The sequence below is a fragment of the Falco cherrug genome, chromosome 10 (assembly GCF_023634085.1).
Source record: "Falco cherrug isolate bFalChe1 chromosome 10, bFalChe1.pri, whole genome shotgun sequence".
In the NCBI taxonomy this organism is placed as follows: domain Eukaryota; kingdom Metazoa; phylum Chordata; class Aves; order Falconiformes; family Falconidae; genus Falco; species Falco cherrug.
Window position 1 is genome coordinate 12005979 of NC_073706.1, and position 12935 is coordinate 12018913.

Genomic DNA, 12935 nt, shown 5'->3' on the forward strand with positions numbered 1-12935 from the left:
CTATAATGCTCAGTGTCACGCTTTGTGGCATCAAGTGACAAGTCATACTCCTTACACAGCCCAATTTAAAAAGAAAGAAAACCAGAATCACTAAGATACCATTTGCATGGGAAGTGAATAAATCCCTGGAGGGTCTGCAGTTCTGGTATTCCACACAAGACACTTTGCCACATTTTCCTATTTTGTACAACAGAGATAGCCATATAGACCAGCTTTGCAGAGCACTATGAGACATGCTGGTGAAATAACTACAAAATATATGATTATTCCTGTCGTTGAGACCAGGGGAGACACATTCCTATGGAGTGCTTGGGCCAAGTCTTTGAGTTTTCAATGGAATTTCTCATTTCACTTTGCATGCTGACAGCAGAAACACTCTTTGCATTGAAAATCAACAGATAACATCAAGAAAAATTTTGAAAAAAAGCAAAATATTTAAATAAACACGAATGCAGTAAAGAAGCAGGATTCAGAGCATGCTGTGGGCAAAGGCTGCGTGGCTCTGGCCAGCCTTTTTTAATGACAGCATGAGGGCAAGCTGTTGGTCTAGCTCTGTGCTGAAAAATGCTGGGCTAACAATAGCGTGCATGAGAGAAACAGAAAATAGTACAACAGATGGTGATATGCTATCTGAAAGCAGGGATATCCCATCCTTTTGGAGATGCTGTGTGGGTGAGTGACAGGCGAGAACTAGAAAGTAGTTGTGTTGCCAGGGAGAGTGTTCCCAGAGAGATTCCTGCAATTTGATAGCAGGTGTGCAGTCATACACAGTCCCAGCAGGGATTTTCTATCCCAGAAGCATTTGCAACTTTAGGGATCACTACCATTTAGGTTTTTTTTCTTTAGGGATTACACAAAGCCAAGATAGCACTGCATTTCCCTTGATTTACTTCAGTAATTAAGAAAGCTGTCCCTTGGCATAAAGCCTGACACTACAACCAGTTTGCATGCCCTCTCCCTGCCAGGGTTTGAAGCTGCTGGGTTAGTAGGCTCACACAGCTTGGTACCACCAACTCTGGGGTAAATCCTTGCTATTGCTTTATGCAGCACCTTGCAATGGCAAATATGCCTGCAGATGTTTATTTGTCACTGCAGACTTGCAGATTGCCAAAGGGTCCCTTATATACAAATATAGGTTACAGCAAACAGAGAAGTGTATTCTCCAGAGCTCACATTGCACGGGGAAATCTCTCAGCAGCTTATATCCATGGCAAGAATGGCCATTCTCAAATCATTTTGCATTAAATGAGGGGGTGGAGGAGAATTTACATCTAGTCAGCCTGCCTCTGCTGACAAGCTATGCATACCAATATTTCTTTGTCTGCTCTCTGCAAATCCAGCTGTGGTTTCTTCCAGTGACCCAAATCCCACAGCTGTACATTGCAGTGGTATTTGTTGGTAGGGGCAACTGTTTATAGGTTAATCGGACAGTATTGCAGGATCTTAACGCTAGCTGTGCAACAGTGAGCATCCTTGCTGAATTCAGGACATTTTGGGACAGTTGCATCCGTGTACAGTATCTCTACGTGACGGACTCTGAAACATAGCTAGTGCTACAGCCCAAACTAGCATGTCTTTCTGTGCTCCTGTCTCTGTTCCCTCTGACTGTGGTGGCTGAAATCGTGTTCTTGGCTGCCCAGGAAGTTCAGTCATGAGCAAGCAGACACTTCATTTCTTACAGGGCTCAAGGGGGGCAGGCAAGACAGCCTCAGTCTCCCTGGAGATCAAGCATGATCATTGTGTCAGGTATTGTTTATACAGTGAAGTTAAAACATAACTTCTCTTTTCTTTCCTTTCTTTTTGTACAAATCATTACCCAGTAAGCACCCAGGAGTATGCAACTGTTTCACTAGGGGTACTGTTGCTCAAGCAGTTACTATCCAAGTTGGTTTTAGCATCACTTCAGCAGTAGCAGATGCCTTTATTTAAACTAATATAATGGTAATACATACATAATGGGATAGAACTAAACCCCTCGGATTTATATGATTCCTTTTGTTTGCTTGTCCTGAAGCATCAAACCCACAATGTTCTCAATTTGCCCAAATCTGAAATATGTAACATTTCCCACGGTGGAGGGGGGGGCGGGGAATAAAAGGCACACACAGGGCTACAGAGTTCTACTCCTGCTTCTGAGGGGGAAAAAAAAAGAGGGGGGGGAGAGGAAAAAAAAAAAAAAGAACCCCCCTATTGCTTTGCAATGAAACTTCATTAACCTTTTTCAGTGCCTTGCATAGTGTGACCAAGATCATAATCAGCATGCGGTTTCAGCTGGAAGACCCTTCACATACATTTTAATACACAGCCTTGAGCCCTCATTGGCTTTCAGCAGAGGAGTTGCACCGGGAGTATGCTCCACTTGCACTGTTCTTTGAAGAGCATGTTCTTTCAGCAGTTTTTCTTGCTGAGCTATTTTTAGCTTGAGTGTATTCCCCAAACCAGTTCTTTTCCCAGCTGTAAGGCAAAGCAGGAACAAGAGCAAGCAGTAATGCTGCTCATGCTGACATTGCTACCAAAAGAAACACTCATCAAACTACACACTCGGAGCATGTCTTTGGCTGAATAATCAGTTGTACTTTTCTCACCCTAATGACTAAATATTGTAATTCTATTACAAACAGGAAAGATCCACTATCTAGCAGCTCTGTTAAACCACCGAGTGGAGGAGCAGATGGAAGGGAAAGGAGAAAGCTCCTGTTCTGAAATAAACAGCTATTACACTTACACCCTAATGTAGGAGCATTAATTCTTGTATATTAACCAATACCTCAACAAAAGATGAAACCCTTTACGTTATGTCGGTCCTGGAATGTGCCACAACATCCTCTGAGAGTTCTTAACTGCATGTTGAGACAGGTATGAAAGCAAAAGCCTCCTGAAGGTGTTGGAGGGGTGCTCAGCATCTTCACTGAGCTTTGCAGCAGGCCTTTGAACTGAGAGGCAGGCTCTACTCTCCAGCTGCATCTGGCCTTTCTTCCTCACACACTGAGAGAACTATGAAACCAAAGGTCAAATACAGCAGGGCTTTCACGGGTGGTGAAAACAGTGATTACCGTAAAGCTGCCTCCATTTGAATCCTCTCACATAATTAGATCCTGGCTCTGTTGGTGTATTTCAGCCCACACAGTGCTTATCATCAAGTAACACTATGCAACAGCAAACCTGTCACAAGGATGTAGGTCGTTCAGGGACAGTGGGTTATGGTACAAGGGTCACACTGGGCAAGTGTGTAGTTTTTATTCCAACTGAAATCTGAACTCCTCATTGCAAAGCTTATATCACAGAAATTATAATGATGGACAACTGTAATTGCCTGGGAGATAAGTGACAGCATAATTGACTGAACTCTTCCTGATTTTCAGCCTTGAAAATCCAGACAGAACTAAAGGCCAAACAAATGAATAAGATATGTAATTAAGGCAACATATACGGCCTCTGCATTTATCTAGCATCTTTTACTGGACACCTAAAGGCAGTTTCTTATTTGGATGCAAAAAATAGTTTATAAAGGAACATAGACACAAACACTGGGCAATTTTAACGCAATAAAGTTTTTGCGTGCAACTTTCAGAACGTATCATACCAACCCACCCTTTTCATGCTGCTCTTTAGCCTCTTACTATCAAAGAATAGCAGCAAGTACTCTCATCCTGTTATGGGAAACGCTGGCACATCACTCAGCAACCAATTTTTACATGCTCCAGAATTACCTTGGGATAAAAACAAGTGTGTGTCTCCATGCCTGCCTTCTAATTTTGTACATATTGTAAAAGGCAAGTCCCTCCTACCGAGGATTTACTACTACCCGTAATTGTACATTGCGAGCAGTACTGCACTGCCACAGTGCAGTGCGTGGGTGACTCAAAGCCCTGGCACACATCCTCTTCACAGCTACTTATAGGAAGGATGAAAATAAACTTCTTGTTGAATTGAACATGATGTTCTGGTAATAGAGATGCCAATTTAAGAGGCAGAGCCTTCACCTCCTGAGGGGCAGCAGACACAAGCTGCTTTATGAGGAGCAAGCACAGGGCACTCTCATTTCTCCTCCCTTTGCCTGGACTGGAGCTCTCCTGTGAGAGGGATCCTCCCCACCCCCCACCTTCCCAACTATCTGCAAAACTATCCGTCACAAGAGACAATCAATGCAATTGCTGCTGGCTATAGCTCACTTACTGGAGGCTGGATTGATTGCTCACTTGTCAGTCCAGAGTCCACAGGCACATGCACGTGTCCAAGACTACCCATTCTACCCCTCCCTTCGCAGAAGATTATCAGAATCACATGGATCTAAGTAAGTAAGAGCAGAAACAGAATTTCAAAGTATGTCTTTTTGGTTTCAGCTATAAATCCAAAAGAAATCCAGTTTTATGACAACAATACATACAGATACAGGGCAACAGACTCTATAAAAAAATATATTTGGGAAACAAAGGAACACATTTTGAGGACAGATAAGAAACCTCACAAACCAAGAACATGACCTTTTTTGCACTGGATTCTGCTGAACGCTTGCTAGGGTCTGCCAGGCAGGTGAGACCGCAGATTAGTAAGGGAAGCTGGAAAGGAAGGACCGTCCGAGGTGTGGGAAGTCAGCATAGCCCCATACACACACAGGTGACCTGTACCTCCTCCACATTTCCCTCTCATCAGCTATTCTGTGCCCACACCTGCAAGCCCACAGGTTGCTGTGGCTTTGCTGAAATGCAGTTCCCACAGCAGACAAGAGACATTGCTAAGGTTAACTACGAGGACAGAGAACTTGGCAGCATCTCCTGCTTATAGGACTTATTGATGCATTGCCCATCTGATAGCAGACCCTAGGATCCTAGCGACACGCAAAACCTCGGACTGCTGGGGATTCAGTCACCTGTAACAGTCCAACACCATCAACCTTGGTGTAATGCTAGTCCCAAGACATTAATTCCCATAAATGTGAAGGAGACAGTCAGACTGTGTGAAGTAAATATTGAGCTATCGATCAGCAGTCACAGGCACATGTGAGAGCTGTTTGGCTCATGAACATGTGACCGTGCTCCAGAGGAGACAAGCAATTAGTGGTTTTCCCCTTGAAGCTGACTCCAGTGTCTGCACCTGTGCATGTGTCCTATGTGGTAGTTAGCAGGATCTCAGACTGGACGCTCATGGCAGAGGGCTGCTGCCCACTCCACCAGACCAGACACCAGAGACTTTCCCACCCATTGGGCTGGTAGGGGCAGGACTTGTTATCTCCCTGGGCAGCTACATTTTTTTGCTACAATTATACCGCACACGTGTAAGTCAAGGGAAACAGCCAGACACACACAGATTTACTGCCCCTCTCAGAGCCAGCATGGAGCACTCATGAACGTCACAGGATTTCCATGCACTCATTGCATGGAGGAAACAAGTAAGAGGCCACGTGCAGACTCTCAGCACCTGAGATACTTTGAGACCAAGAGCACACATGGCTGTACCTGCAGGGTGTTTTTGGGGCGAGCCACATGTGACAGAGCTAACCTGTAATGGCCTGCTCCTCTCACCCTCTGGAGTACCACTGCGGAAGCAAAGTTTTGCTTCTGAGAGATGGCAATGTATAAATTTATCCAGTCATCTGTCCGAGCCAAAATTATGAGAAAACATTCTAAATGCAATCTGAAAATACACCCAGGACCCTCCCCAAACTTCCAACAGCTGAAGAATACCTGGTACTTGAAGATGTATGCTAACTTTGCACAGAACAACAACACAAAAACATTGTCATTTTTTCTGAACTGAAGAAAAAGCTGTCCATGTAGTGTTGTGCTGCCACCCTCCCACCTTATGGTGACTGCTTTAGCATTACGAGAAAATGTTCAGATTTTGGTCCCTATCCAAATCTGGAGCATCACTGACACGTGTATCCAAACATTACTTACAGGGAAGCAACATTGGTGCCTCCAGTTCTGCTCGGTTTCCCCAAGGCAGGCACAGTCACCTCCACTGAGGCGCTGCCCCTTCAGCTCCGCTTACTTCTGCTCTTGGCATCCCTTGGTTTAACCTAATGGGGAAGCAAGTCCCTGGAGTGGATACTCCTAACATCCATAGCATAGTATCATAGCAGTATCAATGACAGTCCATGAATTTACACCATGGGGGATCTGGATAGAGGTAGGATTTGCCAGCAAGTGACTTAAGAGTTTTCAAGAAAGTTTCAAGACCCTTCCAAAACCAGCTGGCCCTGCAGAGGTGCTCAGAGGGAGCACCCCTGCCTCAGCAGGCAGTACAAAAATACTCAAACCTAGATTTTTATATCATCCAAGAACACAACAGCATTAACTGGATGCTTTTCCCAAAAGCAAGAAACAGATATTTAAATTAAAATCAACTGAAAAACCATTACTGTGACAGAAGTGGTGCACTGCCTTAGTGCCGCCAGTGGAGCTTAGTCACCTCACTGAGGTGAGTCCCATGGGGGGCTCTGAGTCCCTAGGTGAAAAAAATAGAAACAGAAAGCACAGGACTCACCCAGCCATGTCCAAGTCCACGTCCATGTCCACATCCATGTCCAAGTCCATATCCATGTCCATGTCCAAGTCCACATCCATGTCCATGTCCAAGTCCACATCGTAGCAGTGCTAGAGCTTCCTGCCCACCTCAAACTTCAACATGGCCCCCAGCGGGCTGCGGGCTGGCCCCGGGGTGGAGCCCTGCAACCGCCCACACTCAGGTGCAGGAACTTTGGTGAACCGAGGGGAAACGAGTCAGGACTTGACTTTGCTTCAAAATGGCCTGCACTTGTGTAATACAAAATCCTCCCTCTGCAAAGCTTGTAGAGCTCATCCGCAGTCCGCAGAAGGTTCAGGTTTGAACCTTCACAAAAGCTCCATCATGGCAGGCGCCTGCTTCATCCTCCAGGATGCCACACCAACTTGGGGGTGCAGTCTGCTGATAATGGTTATTCAGCTGGAGTTTGTTTCCTTTGAACATAGGAGACATGAGCATTCCTTCTCTTAACCTTAACCTGTCAGCCCCTGCTCCCTGGCCTGCACTCCCCAGCAGCGAGGAGAGCCGGCTGCCATTTCCTCAGCCGGGTGTCCCTGAGGCGCAGAGCGCCCGAGGCCATGCGGGGCAAAATGGCCGCCGCCTGAGGGACCACGCGAGCTCATGTGTAGGGGGTGTCTTTTGGCCCTCTCAGAGGTGGGATTTCATATTTTAACAGCTTCAGAGAAAAATATGAAATAAATACCAAAAATAGAGCACTTGTAGCTGAGAAGAGCACACAGAGTTCCACAGCTGAGCCACCGACCTGGCAGGGGCTCTCGGAAGTGGACTTGTCCTTACGTCCCTCTGGGCCCGGCTCAGGGGAGTTCTGAGGGGAGCCAGAGGTGCGGGGGGTGCTGCACATCCCATCTGAGGAAATGAAGCGTGGCTGGGGCCACCCGAACCCACAGAGGGGTGAAGCACCCTCCGTCCTCCCAGAGCAACTCGGGCAGGACATGTCTGCTCCACAGTGAACACCTGCGGCAGCAGCTACTGCTTTGCTGTGATGGATGATCAGGCAGGACAGCGGGCTCTGCGGGCAGGCACGCTCCTCTCCCAGCGCAGGAGAGGCCATCCTGCAGAGATGGCCTCATCCCGATTCACTCCAGCGCAGCCCAGCATGGACCCACAGCCCCCCGGCCCTGGCGCACCTGTGGCTGCTGCCCCCGTTATAGTTGGCAGCTCGGCGGAGGCCGCTGGAGCCCCTCGCTGTCCCTGTCCCCGCAGCCCAGCTGCCATGCAGCACAGCTCGGGCGGCGGCGAGGGGAAACGAGGGGCATTCTGGGCAGAGAGAGGCTGCTCCCAAACAGGAAAAATGACAGAATCAAAATGTCCCTACAGCTTGGCAGCAATGATTTCAGTAGTGGTGCCACTTCTTACTAGTTCATCGTGCCTCTCGCGGTATTTGGGGTCTTCACTCTATCCCCAGCTTTCCAAAATCCTGTTAGAATTTTATTTTGAAGAAAACTACACATCTCATTTCGTGACTACGACAAAAAGCTTGGAAGTGTGGCCCATGTGTCTGAAAAACTCAGGAAAAGAATTGGAATACCCTCTCCTGTGTATATGCCTGTGTGTATCTGCACCTTTTCCTTCTGTTGTGGGGAAAGCAGAGGGTGTGCATAGAAATGCCATTGTCTCTGGGCACCTACCGTCTATTGAAGCCAAAAGGGAAAGAGGGTTTTAAATAATTAACCACTGTACATATTATAACTATTTATATATAAACATACAGAGCATTCATATACATATGCATTCTCACACTGCTTTAGTAATTTCTGTTAGGCTTTTAATCCCTCACTTTAAAAGGGCCTCTGAAATCTAATGTACAGATTCTGGGGGATCTATCAATCTCGCATGGAAGAGCTGTAATTAAGAATGGCTTGAGAGAGAGGCATGCAAGCAGCAGGTCGGGTGGACCTTTCATTTGCAGATAAGCTCTCCGAGTAAATCATTCTTCCCGATTTATAGTATAAAACACACATTAATCTCCTTCGAACTAAATGTAGCCAGAGTTGTATCATTTCTGAGACATACAGAGAAATGAGGGAGGAGTCCAAGGGTAACATGAATTAAAAATACACATTTAAAGCCTTTAGTAGGGCATTTCAGCATCATTCCTGTTTCAGCTCAGATTGTTGCAACTTCCACTGCTGGAGTATCTGACTCATTACTCCAAATAGAAATCCAGAGACCAGGAGAAAAACCTTAGGTTATACAAAGTATATGAGCAGGAAGAATGAAAGTTAAGCTGGAGGTGTTTCTAAGCACGAGAGCTCATCATCCAAGCAAGCTTGTTGGTGTGAATCTGGTACAGTAGTTGTGATGCCTTGCTGTTGCCAGAGATCAGAGCTTTCCCAGCGATCTCAGGGAAATTAATCAAAAAGGATAAGGACATGCATTCATATTTTGGGCTGTTGGTCTGACAATATAAGAATACAGAGTTGATTCTGAAGGTCTTTCTTAAGGTTTGTAAAACAAGGAGAAATTATAATCAAGTACTTTTACTGGTTCTTTTACAGTCTGCCAACAGTTACTTCATTTTTTCGCCTCTTGTATATTTGATAAAATGTAGATCTTGTTATAGCATCACTTTATAATAATTCCTTTATTTCCTGTACACAGTAGAGGGATAACTACTGCAGCAGTGGTTTGCAGTGTGATCCCTGCTCTGAGTATTTCTTTGTCTCTGTAACTTCATCTCTGGCTTGGCAACATCTGCTGGAGAGGAGACGATGAGAATCCGTAACGTTGCCAGAACGCAGGCCAGAAAGCATCATAAACTCTTTCCGATCTGCTTGCTGGATTATTACTTGAAAGCTAGCAAATGCAGCATGTGTGTGTCTGCCTAGGGGAGGGGTTCAATTACCTGAGATTCTCTGCAGATATTAGCAGTGTCTCGTGGGGAAGTCTCATTTAGTATGCAGAATAAAATCGCTACGGCACTGATCATATGATTTGAAGACTCAATCCTGAAGCAGCACTACTGGAAAGGGGAGGTGAAACTGCATAAGACACTCCGTTCAGACAGCATGAGGCTGTGAGCAGCACACGATTTTTATTCAGCAGGCAGGAGAGCTGCTGGATTGGTCTGTTAGACGTGTAGTCGGGAAACCACAGGAAAGCTTTATTTCTGGCAAGTCTGCATTTTGTCAGGATGCACCACTGGTGTTACTAGAGAAAAGGAAGCCCGCTGCTATGTGAGATTAAAAAGCAGAGGCAGTGATAACTACAGAAGATCACTGTGAAACTCATTTGATAACCACCTTAAATATCCCCTCAAGAGTGAATTTAACTGTTGGGAGAGCACTGGTTCCAACTGACTGAAAGTATGGTGAAAAGGATGCGTGTTCTGAGGAAGCGTCTCACTGACAGCAGAGCAAACTAGAGGAAGAACTTCTACCTGCATTGCTGACATTTGGGAAAAATAATATAAGTGACCTGGTGGCAGGAATCTTGTATTTTTTGTTTTCTTCCTGAGTCCTGGAGAGGGATTTTGTAGTCCCCTCCCCAAGGAAAACACCAACCAGAATTCAGAATACTGCAGACTTTGCAAAGAACAGGCATGGTACAAAATGTGATTTTGGTGTTTTTCCGCAGGCGACTCAGCCAAAGACCTGCTGTTGAGGAGCTAGAAAGAAGAAATATCCTTAAACGTGAGTATTTTTTTCCTGAAGTATTTTATATGTGCTTGTTGAAACCAGTGATTGCATTTCTAGAACATATTAAAAAGACAAATTCATTCACTGGAATTATTTTCTGTATCTAAAACCTTTAGTTTTTCACGTCCTGAGTTTCAAATGCTGCAGGAATCAGAATTTACAACTGGATAAAGGCATGCAATTTTGTACGGAAAAGAATGACTTGTTCAAATGTAGGCTTTGAAATCATTTTCATTCGGATCACAGTGTTATGGATGTCTAGGAGGGGAATACAATCGTAGTGTCACAGTGCAATGAGAATTGGACTGACATTTTTCAAGATGGGGACTGTCATGGCAAACCATACACTGAATACCACCAAGGCTAAAATGGAATGGAGAAAGCATCCTTGCAGAGGTGTGATTCTCCTAGCAAGTACATTCATATCGTTAGAAAACACCCCAAAGACAGGTCAAAGAAAAACCATTCTGAGATATTAAGAGTTATTAGAGGGACAGTTCCAGGCCTGTTACAGACGCTGTCACAGGGGAACTTTCTCAGCACCTCTCAAATACATAAGGCTGAAACTTGCAACTCTTTTCCTAAAGATTGGTGTTCTGGCCTGGGGATCAAACAAGTGATGAACATATAATCCCTTTCCTTACAAGTGCTGGGAATCCTCTACGTTAGGGGAAGATGAGAGAGGGCTTTGAAATTGTCTCCATTGTGGGTCTCGGGGAGGAGGGAGGAGGAAGGAGGGAGGAGGAGGAGGAGCAGGCCCTCTGCTTGAATGAAAAGTATATCACTTCTGTTATTTTCATGGTCTATTTAGTGTTGAAGACAAAAAACAGAATAATGTGAACAACAGTTCTCATTAAACATAAACCACAAAGCCACAGAAGTTTGTCATACACGCAATGCTGTCTGTGCTATTTAATTCGTATTTAATTATCAATACAATTGTAATTTGCTATGAAAAAGGCTATCTACCTTTTGTTACCTAAAAATTAATGTTTCAGAACTTTCTTGGTAGTTCATTGAAAAAACCTTATGCTCTTGCCATTGAAGTTACTGGAGATTTCACTTCAGTTTTAACACAAAGGAATTCCACAGTCAACTTACATTTATCAGTGTTTTCAGTACCGTTCCAGTGCATACAGGGCACATGGTAAAATTAGATATATCTAACGCATGCATAGCTAAATGAAAAAACAATACATTCTTTGCAAATGTGAATGGATGAACCTGGCGTAACTTCACCTGTTATCTATGACAAGAGGCAAGAAAAAGCAGTAACCCAAGATTCTGCAATATGTGGGGCCAGATTTTTAAAAGTCAGTACCCAAGATCTCTGAAAAGCTGTTTCTTTGGTTTTTTTCCTGGCTAAGGAATAGCTGATCTCTACTGAAAAAAGATCTGTTCCTTTATGTTTACTTTTTGAAGCATGCTGGTTACATCCTTAATCTGGGTTAAACTGACCAGCTTTAATAATAAAAAAGTTTGAATACATTCATATAATGAGCTTAGAGACAGATAAAGCAGAAAGAAGATAAAGTAGAATTAAAGATATTTCCTGAATGCCAGCTAAGCATACTGGTCTAGATTTGTATTTCATTTAAAAAGCTCCCAGCATGGAGCAAATTCATTGACTCCAGTACTGTTCCAATGCATACACCACACACAGTAGAGTTAGATGTATCTCACAAGTGCACAGCTAAATGAGAAAAAGGATACATTCTTTGAAAATGGGAGGTTGCTCAGGCTTTACACAGGGTCAGCTGAGATCAGAACCACCTCTATCTTATTTACCTCTTCCATTATATAAAAAGCTAGGTACCTTGTAAAGAGCTCAGGTCATCACTTGGCTGTCAGTTGTAATCTTATAAGGCTAGACAGATGCACCGACTCTAGTCTCAGTTATGAGCGAATTAGTAAATTAGTAAAGTCACCTATTAACAGGTATATCAACAATCTCATTATGAACTTTAAAAACACCTGGATTGGGTCTGGCATGCAGAGCTGTAGCAGTATACACGCCTTCAGTGAAATTACTACAACCTCCTCCAGGTTGTAAGGGTTTGTACAGTTGCGTTGCATTCACAGAGCAGCAAAATGAATTACAGCACTACACACACCACTTCATAATTGGGAGTGTCTCTCTACCGAGATTTATAAAACCAGCCCTCACTAATGAATGGATCTAAGTGTAGGCAGGGTGATGTTGATGGGAAAAACCTCTCTGGTTTGCCTCTCTAATAATGCCTGAGTTTTATAATGCTCTTGCTAGCATTTCCTACCAAATCTTTTTTATTTTTTCTAAAAGAACTATTTCTTTTATTTCTTGGAGCTGGGGATAAGCACTAAGCCTGAGTGACTGTCTCACAGAACTGGGTCACTCTACATGTTTAGTATATTTGCAAAAGCAATTTTTGATCAGGAATGTGTATTTGTGGGTTTTCTTTAGGAACTCTCTCGTTGCCTATCAGTGTCATATCTTAAAAAGGCACTACACCACCGAAAATCCTCTTAATACATAGGAATATCTACTCTAAAAGGGGTGAATTAAAACTAAATGAAGCATATTAGTAACTTCTTGCAGGTACCTCTACATCTTAGAATACACTCTACTTTTTAAAGCCTGTTCTCTTTATAAACATTCCAGAATTAAATAGCTGTTGGTCCCTGACAGAGCACTCATTTTAGCTGTCTTAGTCCCTTTTAAATCTGAGTGCCTTGCCACTGAACTGTAATAAAGCACATTATAGTATTTCAGTTTGATTTGATTTACATTTC

General features: G+C 44.0%; 1 protein-coding gene across 2 annotated transcripts in view; it reads left to right on the forward strand.

Annotated features, from left to right (window-relative positions):
- PHACTR3 (phosphatase and actin regulator 3) overlaps positions 1-12935 on the forward strand; it is a 114091-nt gene that overhangs the window by 94612 nt on the left and 6544 nt on the right. For both annotated transcript variants that reach the window (XM_055722877.1, XM_055722878.1), the window contains exon 9: positions 10102-10157. In XM_055722877.1, the coding sequence (XP_055578852.1) occupies positions 10102-10157 (56 nt within the window). The remainder of the gene's footprint in view (positions 1-10101; positions 10158-12935) is intronic.